Here is a 12,363-nt window from a genome sequence, read left to right on the forward strand (position 1 = left end):
TGTTGCAATATTTTGCTGTGAAAGTCTAAAGGTCTCAAAACTTCACAAAGCTGTAATTCTGCATGAGACATGAACCACACCCAATACCATATCAAAACTCCAAAACCCCACACCCCAAATCCTACAGGAGAGGGGGAAAAAAAGACTATTGGGGCATAAATTGTAATCCATTTTTCTCGAACCTGCCTTAATGTTGTAGCATTCACCCCAATTCTCCATCCTTGAACTCATTTCAAAACACACCTGTAAGATTTGATGAGACTCAACCAACTCAAAATCGAAACCCTATTTAACCCAACATCAAAAAGCAACACTGAAGAAGAAGAGCAAAGAACCAAAATGGAACTAACACTGACTGATAAAAAAACAAAGCATCGCCCAAAGACGAACAGAGGAGAACAATCAATTCTTTTGTCGCCCTACAAACTCGATATTTCTCTGAAGATGACTTAGAGATCTCTCTCAAAAAATGTTTGTAAATAAGAAAATGGCATAATGTAATGCTATTTATCAGAACCTATAAACTTGGTGCATATCTTTGACTTCCCTATTAAACCTCCACCTTAATTAGCTTTGTGTTTTGCATATTCAAGAGTCCAGCGGAATAAGTAATCTAGTTATACAAAAGAAAATTAGGATTTCAATGACAATGTTCAGTTTCATAATTTAGAAAGAAAAGAATTTTTTTTATAAGAATTCTTTAATATATATATATATCTATAAGAGTTCAGTTTCAATTAACATTTTGTCCTGTACTGCTCAATTGTATCAAAATTATTTCAAGTAACTTGTCATTCAAAATAGTATTGCAAAGTTCCAAAGATTGCTTATGCATTCATTTAATATTAAGAGCTTGATATCATCGACACATTCATCATTAGAAAAAAAAAAAAAGTTGTAATATACAAACCTGTAGTGCATTTTTGGTCCGGACACATACCATTGTATGAGCCACTACTCTGCTTGCATTAACTTCTTCATCCTCACTGTCATGCACCACTTTATCCTCAAACTCAGTTATACTAATCCTGATCAGTTATGGTTCGACCTGCACCCACATTCACACATCATTAGTTCATTACACATCATATAGAAAACAGAGCTTAGTTTGGTTTCAGGATTGAGACTCAATTAGATAAATAAACCAATACAAATTACTGATTAAAAATTGGTTTCAGGATTGAGACTCAAGTCAATGTTATTCTTCCTAGCTCGCCTCTTCTGCAGGCAAGTGTGTGAAGTCATGAGAGGCCAAAATCGATTTGAAAATGAAAAAACAAAAACAATAAATGCAAATAAGCATTTATAGGTATTTGGCAAAAGGCATGATAAATCAAAATTATGCAGAGTTTGTCCCGCTGAGCAATAAACAAAGTTACTAATCCATTTTTCACCCAAACCTGTATACACCCCAATTCCATTGGTCACAACAAATCAAATTCTAAACCATCTCCCAAAACATAATCCACCATTAACCCAGACAATAAAACCCATCATATTCAAGCAATCATAATATGTTCCTCTCTACACGCTAAGCTCTCAAATCCATATCATCCACCAAAGCTACAAACTTTAAGTTGAAACATTCAATATAAACCCCAGATCAGTTGACTTGGCATATTATTAACTTTTCCAAGGTTTCATACTGTAGGATTCTTCACATTTGCAAGGAAAAGTTTTATAAATGTATTCATGAGCAACTATCATTCATAAATTTGAAGAAAATTAAGAAAAGACCAATCAAATACCTTCTACTAACCGGTAACAGTATGGTTGATCCAATCCAAGAAAAAAAACCCAGATAGCTTCTTTTCTCAACCAAATTCTGAAACGCAGCCGCCTGCACATGCCAAAAAAAAAATCCAAAAAAATTCCAATATTTACAAAGCTGAATGAATACCAAAATTGTCTCTCCAAAAAGATCAGAAAAAACCCAGCAAGAATGAATACAAAAATTGTCTCTCCCAAGCTGAAACCCTAAAAACCATAATTGAGATATATCTGATCACTGACCTGCTTGAATCAGAATTTTGGAGAGCCCTTTGGATTTCGATCAAAGGAATCCTTGCTTCGGTCTTTGATTCCACCTTGAATAGCAAGCGAAATATGAAATCAACAATGAAAAACACAAATGGAAACCGAACGAAGCAGAAGAAAGAAGCTCAAATGCCTCAGCCCGAAATCCTTGCTCTGCTCTGGTCTCGAAATCCTTGAGAACGAAGACATTGAAAAACACTGAAGAAACTTCAAGAGATCGGAGAGATCGATGGAAAAAGAGAGAGCAAAGAGGTAGAGAAAGAGACGAATTAGAACAGAAAGCATAGAAAGAATCAGAGAACAGAAGAAGAAGAAGAAGGCCCTAGAAAGTGAGGAAGAGAGAAGAAAAAGCCCAAGCCCAAGCCCAAGCCTGAGCGAGAGACCAAGGAAAGAAGAAGAAGCCCAAGGAGAGAAGAAAAAACCCAAGCCCAATTGACACTGTTCACGGGAACAGTACCGCGCCAGGCGCTATAATAATATAATAATAAATGTTTGTGCACTGAGCTTTATCCTACATCTATGTTTCATCTATCATTACTATTACAAAATGTACAACTTACTTTCCTTTTCTACCTTATGAGCAAATAGTTTCACAAGCTTTAACAGCTATGATTTTTGTTTTAAACATTAATCTATCTTATTCTCAACCCAACTCTAACCTCATGTACAACGTGTATGAATCCGACCCTCTTGATTACACAAATGCACTCATACACCCATCTTATTGCCTAGTGTAACATTGTTTTCTTAATTATTTCCAATAAATCATCTCATTTCAAAAAATTACTTTCTATAATCTATAAGAAGAAAAGAAGACATAGACAGAATAGTTAAGAGGAAGTAGAAGTGTTTTCATTTTTTCTTATTAGCCTCCTTATATAGAAGGGGTTTACATCAGAGTACATAACAAATGAATAATTACGTGAACAACCTCATAGATTGTAATATTTATAGCAAGTTATACATTTATCATGTTTTTTGTCCCTAATCTCTAGTGTTTTCTTTTTGTTTTGTTTGAAAGGGATATCTACTGTTTTTATGAATAAAAAGATTCCCTCATCCAAACGCATTTCTGAATTTTTAAATTCCATGCATATCATCTCTTTCAATTTTTTTATATAATTTTTTGGTTACAAACGAGGCGAAAAAAGGCCTAAACAAAAATCTAAAAAAACGAAATACTAAAACAAGGAGACTCTCTGACCTTTATTACAGCAGCAAGATTATTAAAAAATGAATATTTTTCATTTTATTTTGACAAAGTATTTGTCTCTTTTCTGTTATTTCTGAATTTAAAGGAACAAACAGAGTGTGTCACCTACACGTCATAATCTATACTCCAATAATAGTACGTACAGTATTACAGTATCTATTGATCCACGTGGCAGCTGGACAAGAGCAGGAAGCAAGCAAACGCCGCTAAACACATCGAAGAAGAAGAAGAACAAGATCAAGATTGGTTCCAAACCAGAAGGTTGAAGAAGACGAATGATTACTCGACTCTCCACCACCACCATGACTATGTTAAGAAGCTCCTCTGTTGCATCCCCATCACTTCACTCTCTCATTCCTCGCCAACCCAACAATCTCAATCCCACCAGGGACTTCATCTCCCTCACCAAATCACCTCTTCCCCTGAATCTCAAACGCTCAGTCTCCACCAACAAGCATACTCTCCGCACCCTTTGTAGCTCCAAACCAGACAATGGATCCCATCATCCTTCTTCTTCTCAGGTTTCATACATATAGAGATAGACACATGGTCAATTATATTATATATATATATATATATATATATAGGGGTGAGTGTGTGTGCATGTTTATGTTGGGCTATATTTATGATCAAGAATCAAGAATCAAATGGTGCCGTATTGCAGGGAGGCGAGTCATTCTTCAGGGGAGTGTTGGCAAACATGGAGGCTGTGTACTTGAGCAGGAACCCTACAGCAAAGTCAGTGTTGGAGCTTGTCGGGTCTGATGAACAGATTAGCTATGATCATTTTGCGTTTAGGACCTTTGGGGTAGATTTCCTATTTGATTATCAGTATTGATATCAGTCATGTTTCATTAGCATTGTTATTGATGTTTGTTTGTTATGTTTAAAATTGGAACGATTGTGTAGGTGAATGGTTATGGGATTGATTCCATTGCTAGATTTTTCTTGGATTTCGGGTACACTACCCGGGAGGAATTACGATTCCCGGCTAAGAAATTGAGGGCACTGTGGTTTTCTCCTCCTAGTAATGCCACTTCTGATGGTGGTGCTGGTGTTAATGGGCCCTTGCCGAGAATATTCATATCTGAGCTTCTTGTAGATCAGATGAGTCCACAGACTCAGGTACATATATATGTTGTAATGTTATATGTTCATGGCTAATAGGAGCTTTATGATAGACATTATTATTCGGAGGTAAAAAGGGAAAGGGTTTTGGAATCCAGTGTTACAATTTATCTTCAGATTGATATTTTTATTCCTACTTGAACCTTTCCTATGTCAATAATCTAAGCTATTTGTTTCCACATTCAGGAGATAATCCATAAGTACACTGAAAACTCTGGTTCTGGAAATAAGTATGCTGCTCTAGCAAGTGCGCTGGGAACTTTGACTTGGGAAAAGCCGTTGTACACAGAATTTCAGCAATTGGCTAGGTACTTAACTTTTGATGTGCATCTGTTGATGTTTACATAAGTGAAATTGCATATTCATGCCAAGGAGGTTGGATTAGAATGTGGTCACATAACATGTATTATATTATCTTTTGGAATTTAGCATTGTCGGAACTTGAACTGATCTTCAAAGACTTATATCTGGTTATTGGATACATAGGGAAAGTGAATATGCTGCCTGGACCCTTGTCAATGGGTATGCAGTCAACCATGTCACTATCTCTGCTCACCAGCTGAAATCTCAATTGAGAGATATTAAAAGCCTCAATCAGTTTATCGAGAAGAATGGATTCAGGTTGAATTCTGAAGGTGGAATTCTGAAAGGTACGCTACAAGTAGCACACAAATATGTTTTTGGAACTCTTAGGAAGAGATAATGTATAGGGTATATGCTCTATTTTCCATTTTGATAGTGCTTCAATTGTAGAGTAAACCATGTTGGATAAGGAGAGCCAAAACAAAGCAGGATGTGAAAGTGATACATTTGTCTTGAATCCAGAAACCGATGTTTGTTGTGCGTATCATATGTTGAATCAGTGATATTTCTTTAGCATAAGTTTAGGTGAAATTTCTGAAATCCCTTGTATGGAATATATGTTTCATTGCTGAGTATGAACATGTTGCATTTTCAGCTTTAGAAATATTGATGTAATGACTACTTCGTCCATTAACAGTGAGCCCTGATGGTCTTCTGCTGCAAAGTTCAACGGTCGCAGATTCGGTTCATTTCCAATTTAGGGATGGTCAAATCGAGTTAGTCCCCTGCTCGTACATTGAGTTTGCTCAACGCCTGGTGCTGCCTCAGTACAGTGATCTACCAAGCAATGAGGTAACTATAGTGCTCGACCTAGTAGGCTTCTGGATTGTCACTTGTTATCGTTTTCTCTTTCAATGCCCAAGCATGAACAATTTGAAATGCAACTACCACAGGTTAAAGAGCATCACAGGAGGGATGGATTTGAAGTTGGTAATGCTGATAAGATATTTGAGAGCACATCAAAGGAGCAGCTGACCAGGAGGGCTGCGTGAAAGACTTGATAAATAACTGCATACTACCAACGCGAGATCGATCTCACTCATCATGAAGCACCAGAAATAATAACTTCTTGAGGGATCAACCCTTTGGTACAAGAAGCAAGCTGACATACTAATGAGTAATGTGCTCCAAAGTTAAAGAGGTTGAAGCATGTAAATGTCTTTGGTAGATATATCAATAAAAGAAGGCGCACGTTCTATGTGATAATACTAAATTCATAGGGAAATACTGTTAAGCTTACAGCTTCGGCATCATTAGAACTTTTGGAACAAGATGATGATGATGATACTGTTCAACGGTTCAACCTCATACGGCACAAGATTTCGATAAAGGTTATTTTATTTTATTTGGTGAAACATGATAAGGGATTCCATTTCATTTGATTCTCTCCATCTAATGCTATCTGATTGTGATACCAAAGTTAAAGAATCACGGCTGAGAGACGTAGCTTGTTAGAAGTAGCTATATTCATATATTTGAAGCTGCCAAACCTGATATTGAGAGATTGACCAAATTGATGAACTTTGGTAAGAAACAGATCAGAAGTTGACTATGAAACAGGGACTTGTATTAATCGAAGGGATAAGATGACAAAGGATACAATGTAAAGGGAGGTAACAATCTTGGTAACCAATATGACAGCCATTTTGCTCAATAAGCCGCACCTGCCTTTACATTTTCCCTACCCAGGGGTCACCCCTCTAAACATAACATCAAGCAAGCACGTCTCTCTGTTGCCTTTTCAGTTGTCCAGGAACAAATAATTTAACAGATGATACATCTATACTGAGGAAGTGAAAGAGAAAAGAGAAGGGAAAATGAATGCCGACTAGCACAAACAGCTGCCAACCCTACCTTAAGTTTTTCCATTAGGTTTCGGTGATGGATGGGGAAATTGATGGTGATATGGAGAAGCATGGGAGCCATTTGGTATTGAAAGGCTCCTGTGCCCATTCCTTGTAAGCAATCCTCCTTGTGTTCTGACACCATTTCTGGTATTCGGACTGGATCCTACTCGGTCACCTTGCATGGTTTGGAAATAATAAGATGAGCTCGCCATATCCTTAAGGTTTGGCAATGGTTTTAATGCTTCAACAACTTCACTCATTAGGGGCCTTGCTTTTGGATCTCGACTAAGGCAATGGGCAGCTAATTGTGCAGCTTTCTGTACACCTTTTATTGAAAAATGACCTTCCAGCCGAGGGTCTATCAATCGGTAGAATCTTCTTCTATCTCCTAGATGTGGTCGAGCCCATTCCACCAGGTTATGTTCACCATTAGGTCGATTTTTATCCATAGATCTTCTTCCCGTCAGCATCTCAAGTAAAACTACGCCAAAACTATAGACATCACTCCTTGATGTAAGATGTCCTGCAACAAATATACCAGTGAATCTAAGCGGACTTGAACAAGTATCAAGAAGTACTGCAGTTATTGCACGTATCAAAATATTAATATACTACAGGATAATTTGTCGTTGCATCTGCACTTGCAGGACCTACCTACTATATAGACAACAGACGCAATAACATTGCACACTAAGCTAGGCAAAAAGAATGGATAAGTACAAGTAAGCTCCATCTTGATGAAAACTAAATGTTTCTTTAAGGCAATATAGATATGCACAATAGGAACGACATTCACCGAGAGGAAATAGAATATTCAGGGTAACTGCACATACCAGTCATTACATATTCCGGAGCTGCATAACCATAAGTTCCCATCACACGCGTAGAGACATGAGTCTTGTCACCCTCTGGGCCATCTTTGGCAAGTCCAAAATCAGATAGTTTGGCATTGTAATCCTGAAAACAGCTGTTCATTAGACAGATGAATGATGCTAGAGAGTATGTTTAGTTTGTCAAAGTGTTCAGCACATACTGCATCCAATAAGATGTTGGAGGTTTTAAAGTCACGATAAATCACAGGTCTTTCCGCCTCCTCATGAAGAAAAGCAAGACCTTTTGCCGCGCCCAATGCAATTTTCATTCTAATAGACCATGGAAGAGGCAAGGACCCTGCATATAATAATAGATATTATCAGTCTACTGGAAAAGACTACATGTAAATAGGTAAAATGAACGAAAATTTATTCTCAAAAGAGCAGTTACTTACTCCTAAATAGGTGGTTCTCCAAGCTCCCTCGAGGCATGAACTCATACACTAGCAGCCTTTGATCATCTTCAATGCAGTATCCTATAAGTTTTACTAAGTTTGGATGGACAAGGTCACCAAGGAAATTTACTTCAGCCTGTCACAAAGCCAAAATCCATGTTTAAAAACAACAGTCAGAGAGAGCTATTGGTTAATTATTGAAATATATAAAAGTTAAGAGGAAAATGTCCAAACCAGCCATTCTTTATGACCCTGAAGCCCGTCATGGTTCAGAGTTTTAACCGCAACAGTAAGCCCTGTGCCAGGTTTGACTGGAGCGGTTCCATTTTCTTCTATCCACCCCTTGAACACACAACCAAAACCACCTTCACCAAGAAGACTTTCAGGTCTGAAATTTCTTGTTGCCAATTTAAGATCATTAAAAGCAAATTTTCTCAACCGTGAAGCAACTTTAAGTTCCTCCTCAAATTTCGCAGTGGATGCATTACTTTCTGCGTTACTAGTGGTTGAGTTAGACACTACAGTAGCCATCGGTTGGTCTCTGCTTGTATCATTTGTAGATTTGATTTCTGCATAACCAAATGAAAATGACAAATGGCAATATATTAGACTACTGAAACAAAGGCATGGGTTTCTTAAGATAACAGAAAAATAACACTGAGTTGCAAATGTGTAACAATAAGCAAGTTTCAATCACAGATAAAATTTTGCACAAGAACTTAACTAGAAGCATACATATTAGTATATTACATAAGAGGATAGACCAACTTGTGTCAGTTCAATAAGATTCTCAGGAACCAAACACAATATAATCTAAAATGGAAAAGATTTAGCTATGATATAACTTACCAAGCGCTAAATAGGGAGAACATCTAAATTAGTCACCATATTAACATCCATCTAAACAGGCCATTTATTTTCAAAGCCATTTTACTCTTCCATACCTAACTGGCTAACTGAATGAGCAATCTTCTAACCTGTGACCTGTCGAAGATATGCCTATCCCAAAATCTATCCCTAACAAGTAACAACAGCTCAACTAAAACTTTCTTATCAACTAGAACTGCCATAGCAACTAGAAACTTTCACTATTTTGCTCAATACAGTTGAAATACATACAATCTGGACTCATATTATTGTTACCCAGCTACAGGAGATATTGATAGGAGATAGTATACATGTATATGTCTTGTTCTCAAACGCAAGCTCACATGTTTCTTTCAGGATCAAGAAGCTTATAGCCATCAATAAGTTCTCGTCTCATGAGAGATCAAAAGGAGCTTTCTTGGGTCTCAGCAAGCTCACATGTTTGTTGCAGGTTTACTCTTTACAAATTCTGGGAACTTTCATATAGTTGATTTAAAGCCCTTATGAGGGTAGATGTAAACCAGTTTGATCACAATTAATGTGATTGCTGATTTTGTGCATATTATATTTCAATGCTCTTCACTGTAAATGTCAATTGCTATTGTTTAGGCTTAATTTGCAATTCATTGTACTATAAAGACCTACCTCCATTGCATAACAAAATATACACACAAAACACCAAATTCTACAATGGTGATAATGCAGCCGACTTTAGGACGCCGCAAGCAGAAATGATACTGTTTACCAGAATAAGTTTGAAATTACCTGCTATCCTATACAAAGTTATAACTATGGCATACATATGACAAACAAAGGAAGAACTGATTACGGTGCACAAGCTAAAAGAAAAGCAACAGAACAATCCCGGAAACACATCTCTGAACACGAAAAACTGCAGCATAACAGCTAATAAAAAAATTGACTCCTAGAAATACAGAAAGTTACCACAGTGAGTACTGGTACCACTAATTGAGCTATCAACTTTGGATCTTGAAGAAATGCAGCTCCCAAAAAACCTCAGCCTAAGCCAGCACCCAGTCTCCCCTTCCTCCACATCATCATCACCATCATCCACTACGTTCTTCTTCTTCCTCCTCCTCACTTTCGATTTGCTTATATCCCAAGCCTGCACTTTCATTTGCCCATTCTCAGCTCCCAAACCCATCTCTCACAAACCCTAAAACACTGAAACCCAATTACCATCAAAAGCCCCAAAAACCCACCAGCCTTCCCCCACACACAAAAAACCAGTCAAACTACCTCAACCTCTCCCCCACAACCCAACACAACCCACCAAAAGAAGGTTCCAAATTTCAAAACATTCCTCCACACCCAACACAATTTGGCTCAGAAAAAGATGACCCAGTTGAGAAAAGAAGGCAGATCACATAGGAAGTAGATCAAACAAACCATGAAAGCTCCAAACTTTGATCAAAGCCTTGTGAGGAAAACAACAAAAGAAGAAGGAAAAAAAAAAACCCAAAGAGAGAAAGTGTCAGTTTGCAACAAGTTTTGGTTTAAGCCACAAATGTCTGCTCAAAGATGCATAAATCTCAGAATAATAGACCTCTTCCCACAATCTGACCAGTTTAAAGTTGGGTGTGTGAAAATGAAAGTAAAATAAAAACAAATGTTTTTAGCAAAACAAAAAATAAATAATTATTATCGTTAAAAATCTAAAATAGTAGTCCTGCATCATCGATTCTCTCTCTTCTTTTTTATTTTTAATTGGAGTGAAGACTAGAAAAAGGCAAAGGGAGCTGCTGCCCGGAGAAGACGGGCAGGGGGTGGGGCTGCCCGAAGTGCCCTCTATGTCGCTGACCGTACGAGGTGCAGTGTGGCATGTGCTTTGGGAAAGGGGCAGTCCGGGCAGGAGAGAGAAAGGGAGGAAGAGGCGGGACCCAGTGTGATGGTGAGGTGTCTGGATTGTTTCGGCGGACGGGAACGCGCGCCTCAGGGTTGATATCATCGTTTCGAGCCTGCAATGCGCAATGCGTCTTTCTCTTTTTCTCTTGTTTTTTTTTTTGTTTAATTATGCTATGTTGAAGAATGATATTACTCATATTAGAACTGTATTATCTTCTGGTTTGTTGGTTTTGATGACTAATTCAGAAGAGAAGAGACTTATAATATTGTAGTCGGTTACGACTACCTTGACATACTGATCTTTAATCTTAACTGTTTTTATTCTTTACGTTTTTTATTTATAACGATTTAAGTCAGATGATATATCTGACTCACGTTCAGAATTACTGTATGATTGATTTGCAACTTAAAAATTTGATTTTGATTTATATTGTCAATGTTCTCTAGTTCAGCGCTCTAGGTGTTTGCTTATGATTATCAACAAAAATACTTAAATTTTTTCCAATTAAGGATTGAAATGTAGTCAAGGTGTGATGCTTGGGCAATCGGATTGTAGCGATGAGGTGCAACATTATAGGCATTGAGGCAAACAAGCAGATGTTATAATATAGAAGGTGTCACACCACCGTTAGTGAGCCTTCGAGTCCTAATTTTTGTTCTTGTTAATGAATGTTAAAATGATTTTATAACTTGTTGGATTATCTTCTTACGATTTTGAACAAACGAACAATGTGATGGATATATAAATCAAATAATACAAAGATTTGTTTTACAATTTTTTTATTGTTCCGCACATTTTGGTATTAAACACGGAGTATCAAAATTGTTCATCAAAGTATTTTTTTTTTTTCGTCTGCGAACTTGAACTGTGAAATTTTCAGAACAATTAATTCTAAATCTATCTTTAAAGTGAGAATTTCCCAACCGAGTGCCAAACTCTCATAAGCTTCTCCTTCCACGAATGTTCTGCCACGTACTATATCCAAATATAGTTTGCAACATTGTGAAGCAAATATTCCACCTTCTGTCTAATTACAACACGTTTGGTTTTATATTACATTATTCTTATGATTGGCACCATTATATAAAGTGATTGTGGAAGATTATGCCGACCTGGCTTAATCATGCCATTAAGGTTACAAACAGAACACCAGCACCCATTAGCCTGCATTTTCAGGCATGGCCTTTTATTTCATTTAAATAGAAAAATAAAAATAAAAAACAACAAGGAAGCATATAACTATAACACAAGATATTATTGTTTACATTATCATATAGCACTTCTATATTCTATACATTTCTGAGAAGACTTGGGCACCTCACTCTTAGGAAATCAACCATTCATTTTTATATTTAAAATGGGAAACTTAAAATAAAAATAGGGTCAAATTCTGAAATGAATAGGAATTCCAACAACAAAGCAAGGTGATCGAACATCTGTGCCTAATTAGGATCTTGCTGCTGGACGACTACAAGGAAATGCTGGTTGATGCATTAAACTTCAACATACACCAGTCCTATATATTACCTATTATGCTAGAAATGATACTCCATCAGAACAACAAACTTTTTCATAAGAGGAAAGTTAAGCACTTAATTCCGAGGTTAGGAGTGATTCATAAGAGAAAAGCAGAAAACCTGGACAGCAAGCAACCTCGGCGCCATCGTTCACGTCTAGTCTTTTCTCCATTTATGCATTTACTATGATCACCAGAAGGAGCTGATATCTTCACCGATGCTCAAGGGAATTGGTCTGGAAAAATCTACGTTTTGCC

General features: G+C 37.1%; 2 protein-coding genes across 2 annotated transcripts; one reads left to right on the forward strand and one right to left on the reverse strand.

Moving 5' to 3' along the window:
* Nucleotides 1-3,418: 3,418 nt before the first annotated feature.
* On the forward strand, nt 3,419-6,041 carry LOC101315139. Its single transcript, XM_004297289.1, has 7 exons — nt 3,419-3,771; nt 3,915-4,058; nt 4,160-4,375; nt 4,565-4,686; nt 4,865-5,028; nt 5,379-5,533; nt 5,635-6,041. Exons 1-7 carry the CDS (start codon nt 3,526-3,528, stop codon nt 5,731-5,733), a joined length of 1,146 nt encoding a protein of 381 aa, XP_004297337.1. The 5' UTR covers nt 3,419-3,525; the 3' UTR covers nt 5,734-6,041.
* Nucleotides 6,042-6,287: 246 nt separating this feature from the next.
* Nucleotides 6,288-10,223, reverse strand: LOC101315427 (probable receptor-like protein kinase At5g15080-like). The gene is made up of 6 exons (XM_004297290.1): nt 9,668-10,223; nt 8,090-8,424; nt 7,856-7,991; nt 7,622-7,758; nt 7,422-7,545; nt 6,288-7,111 (listed from the first exon to the last, which is right to left on the reverse strand). Exons 1-6 carry the CDS (start codon nt 9,885-9,887, stop codon nt 6,597-6,599), a joined length of 1,467 nt encoding a protein of 488 aa, XP_004297338.1. The 5' UTR covers nt 9,888-10,223; the 3' UTR covers nt 6,288-6,596.
* Nucleotides 10,224-12,363: the final 2,140 nt, after the last annotated feature.

This window comes from Fragaria vesca, linkage group LG4, assembly GCF_000184155.1.
Source record: "Fragaria vesca subsp. vesca linkage group LG4, FraVesHawaii_1.0, whole genome shotgun sequence".
In the NCBI taxonomy this organism is placed as follows: Eukaryota; Viridiplantae; Streptophyta; class Magnoliopsida; order Rosales; family Rosaceae; genus Fragaria; species Fragaria vesca.

What these genes read in the sequence shown, in the direction of transcription:
- LOC101315139 (XM_004297289.1), top strand. Translation starts at nt 3,526, where the DNA reads ATGATTACTCGACTCTCCACCACCACCATGACTATGTTAAGAAGCTCC. An exon ending in TGAAGGTGGAATTCTGAAAG is followed by an intron (nt 5,029 to 5,378) that starts GTACGCTACAAG and finishes GTCCATTAACAG; the next exon opens with TGAGCCCTGATGGTCTTCTG. An exon ending in GTGATCTACCAAGCAATGAG is followed by an intron (nt 5,534 to 5,634) that starts GTAACTATAGTG and finishes CAACTACCACAG; the next exon opens with GTTAAAGAGCATCACAGGAG.
- LOC101315427 (XM_004297290.1), bottom strand. Translation starts at nt 9,887, where the DNA reads ATGGGTTTGGGAGCTGAGAATGGGCAAATGAAAGTGCAGGCTTGGGAT. An exon ending in GGAGAACCACCTATTTAGGA is followed by an intron (nt 7,759 to 7,855) that starts GTAAGTAACTGC and finishes TATTATATGCAG; the next exon opens with GGTCCTTGCCTCTTCCATGG. An exon ending in CCAACATCTTATTGGATGCA is followed by an intron (nt 7,546 to 7,621) that starts GTATGTGCTGAA and finishes AGCTGTTTTCAG; the next exon opens with GATTACAATGCCAAACTATC.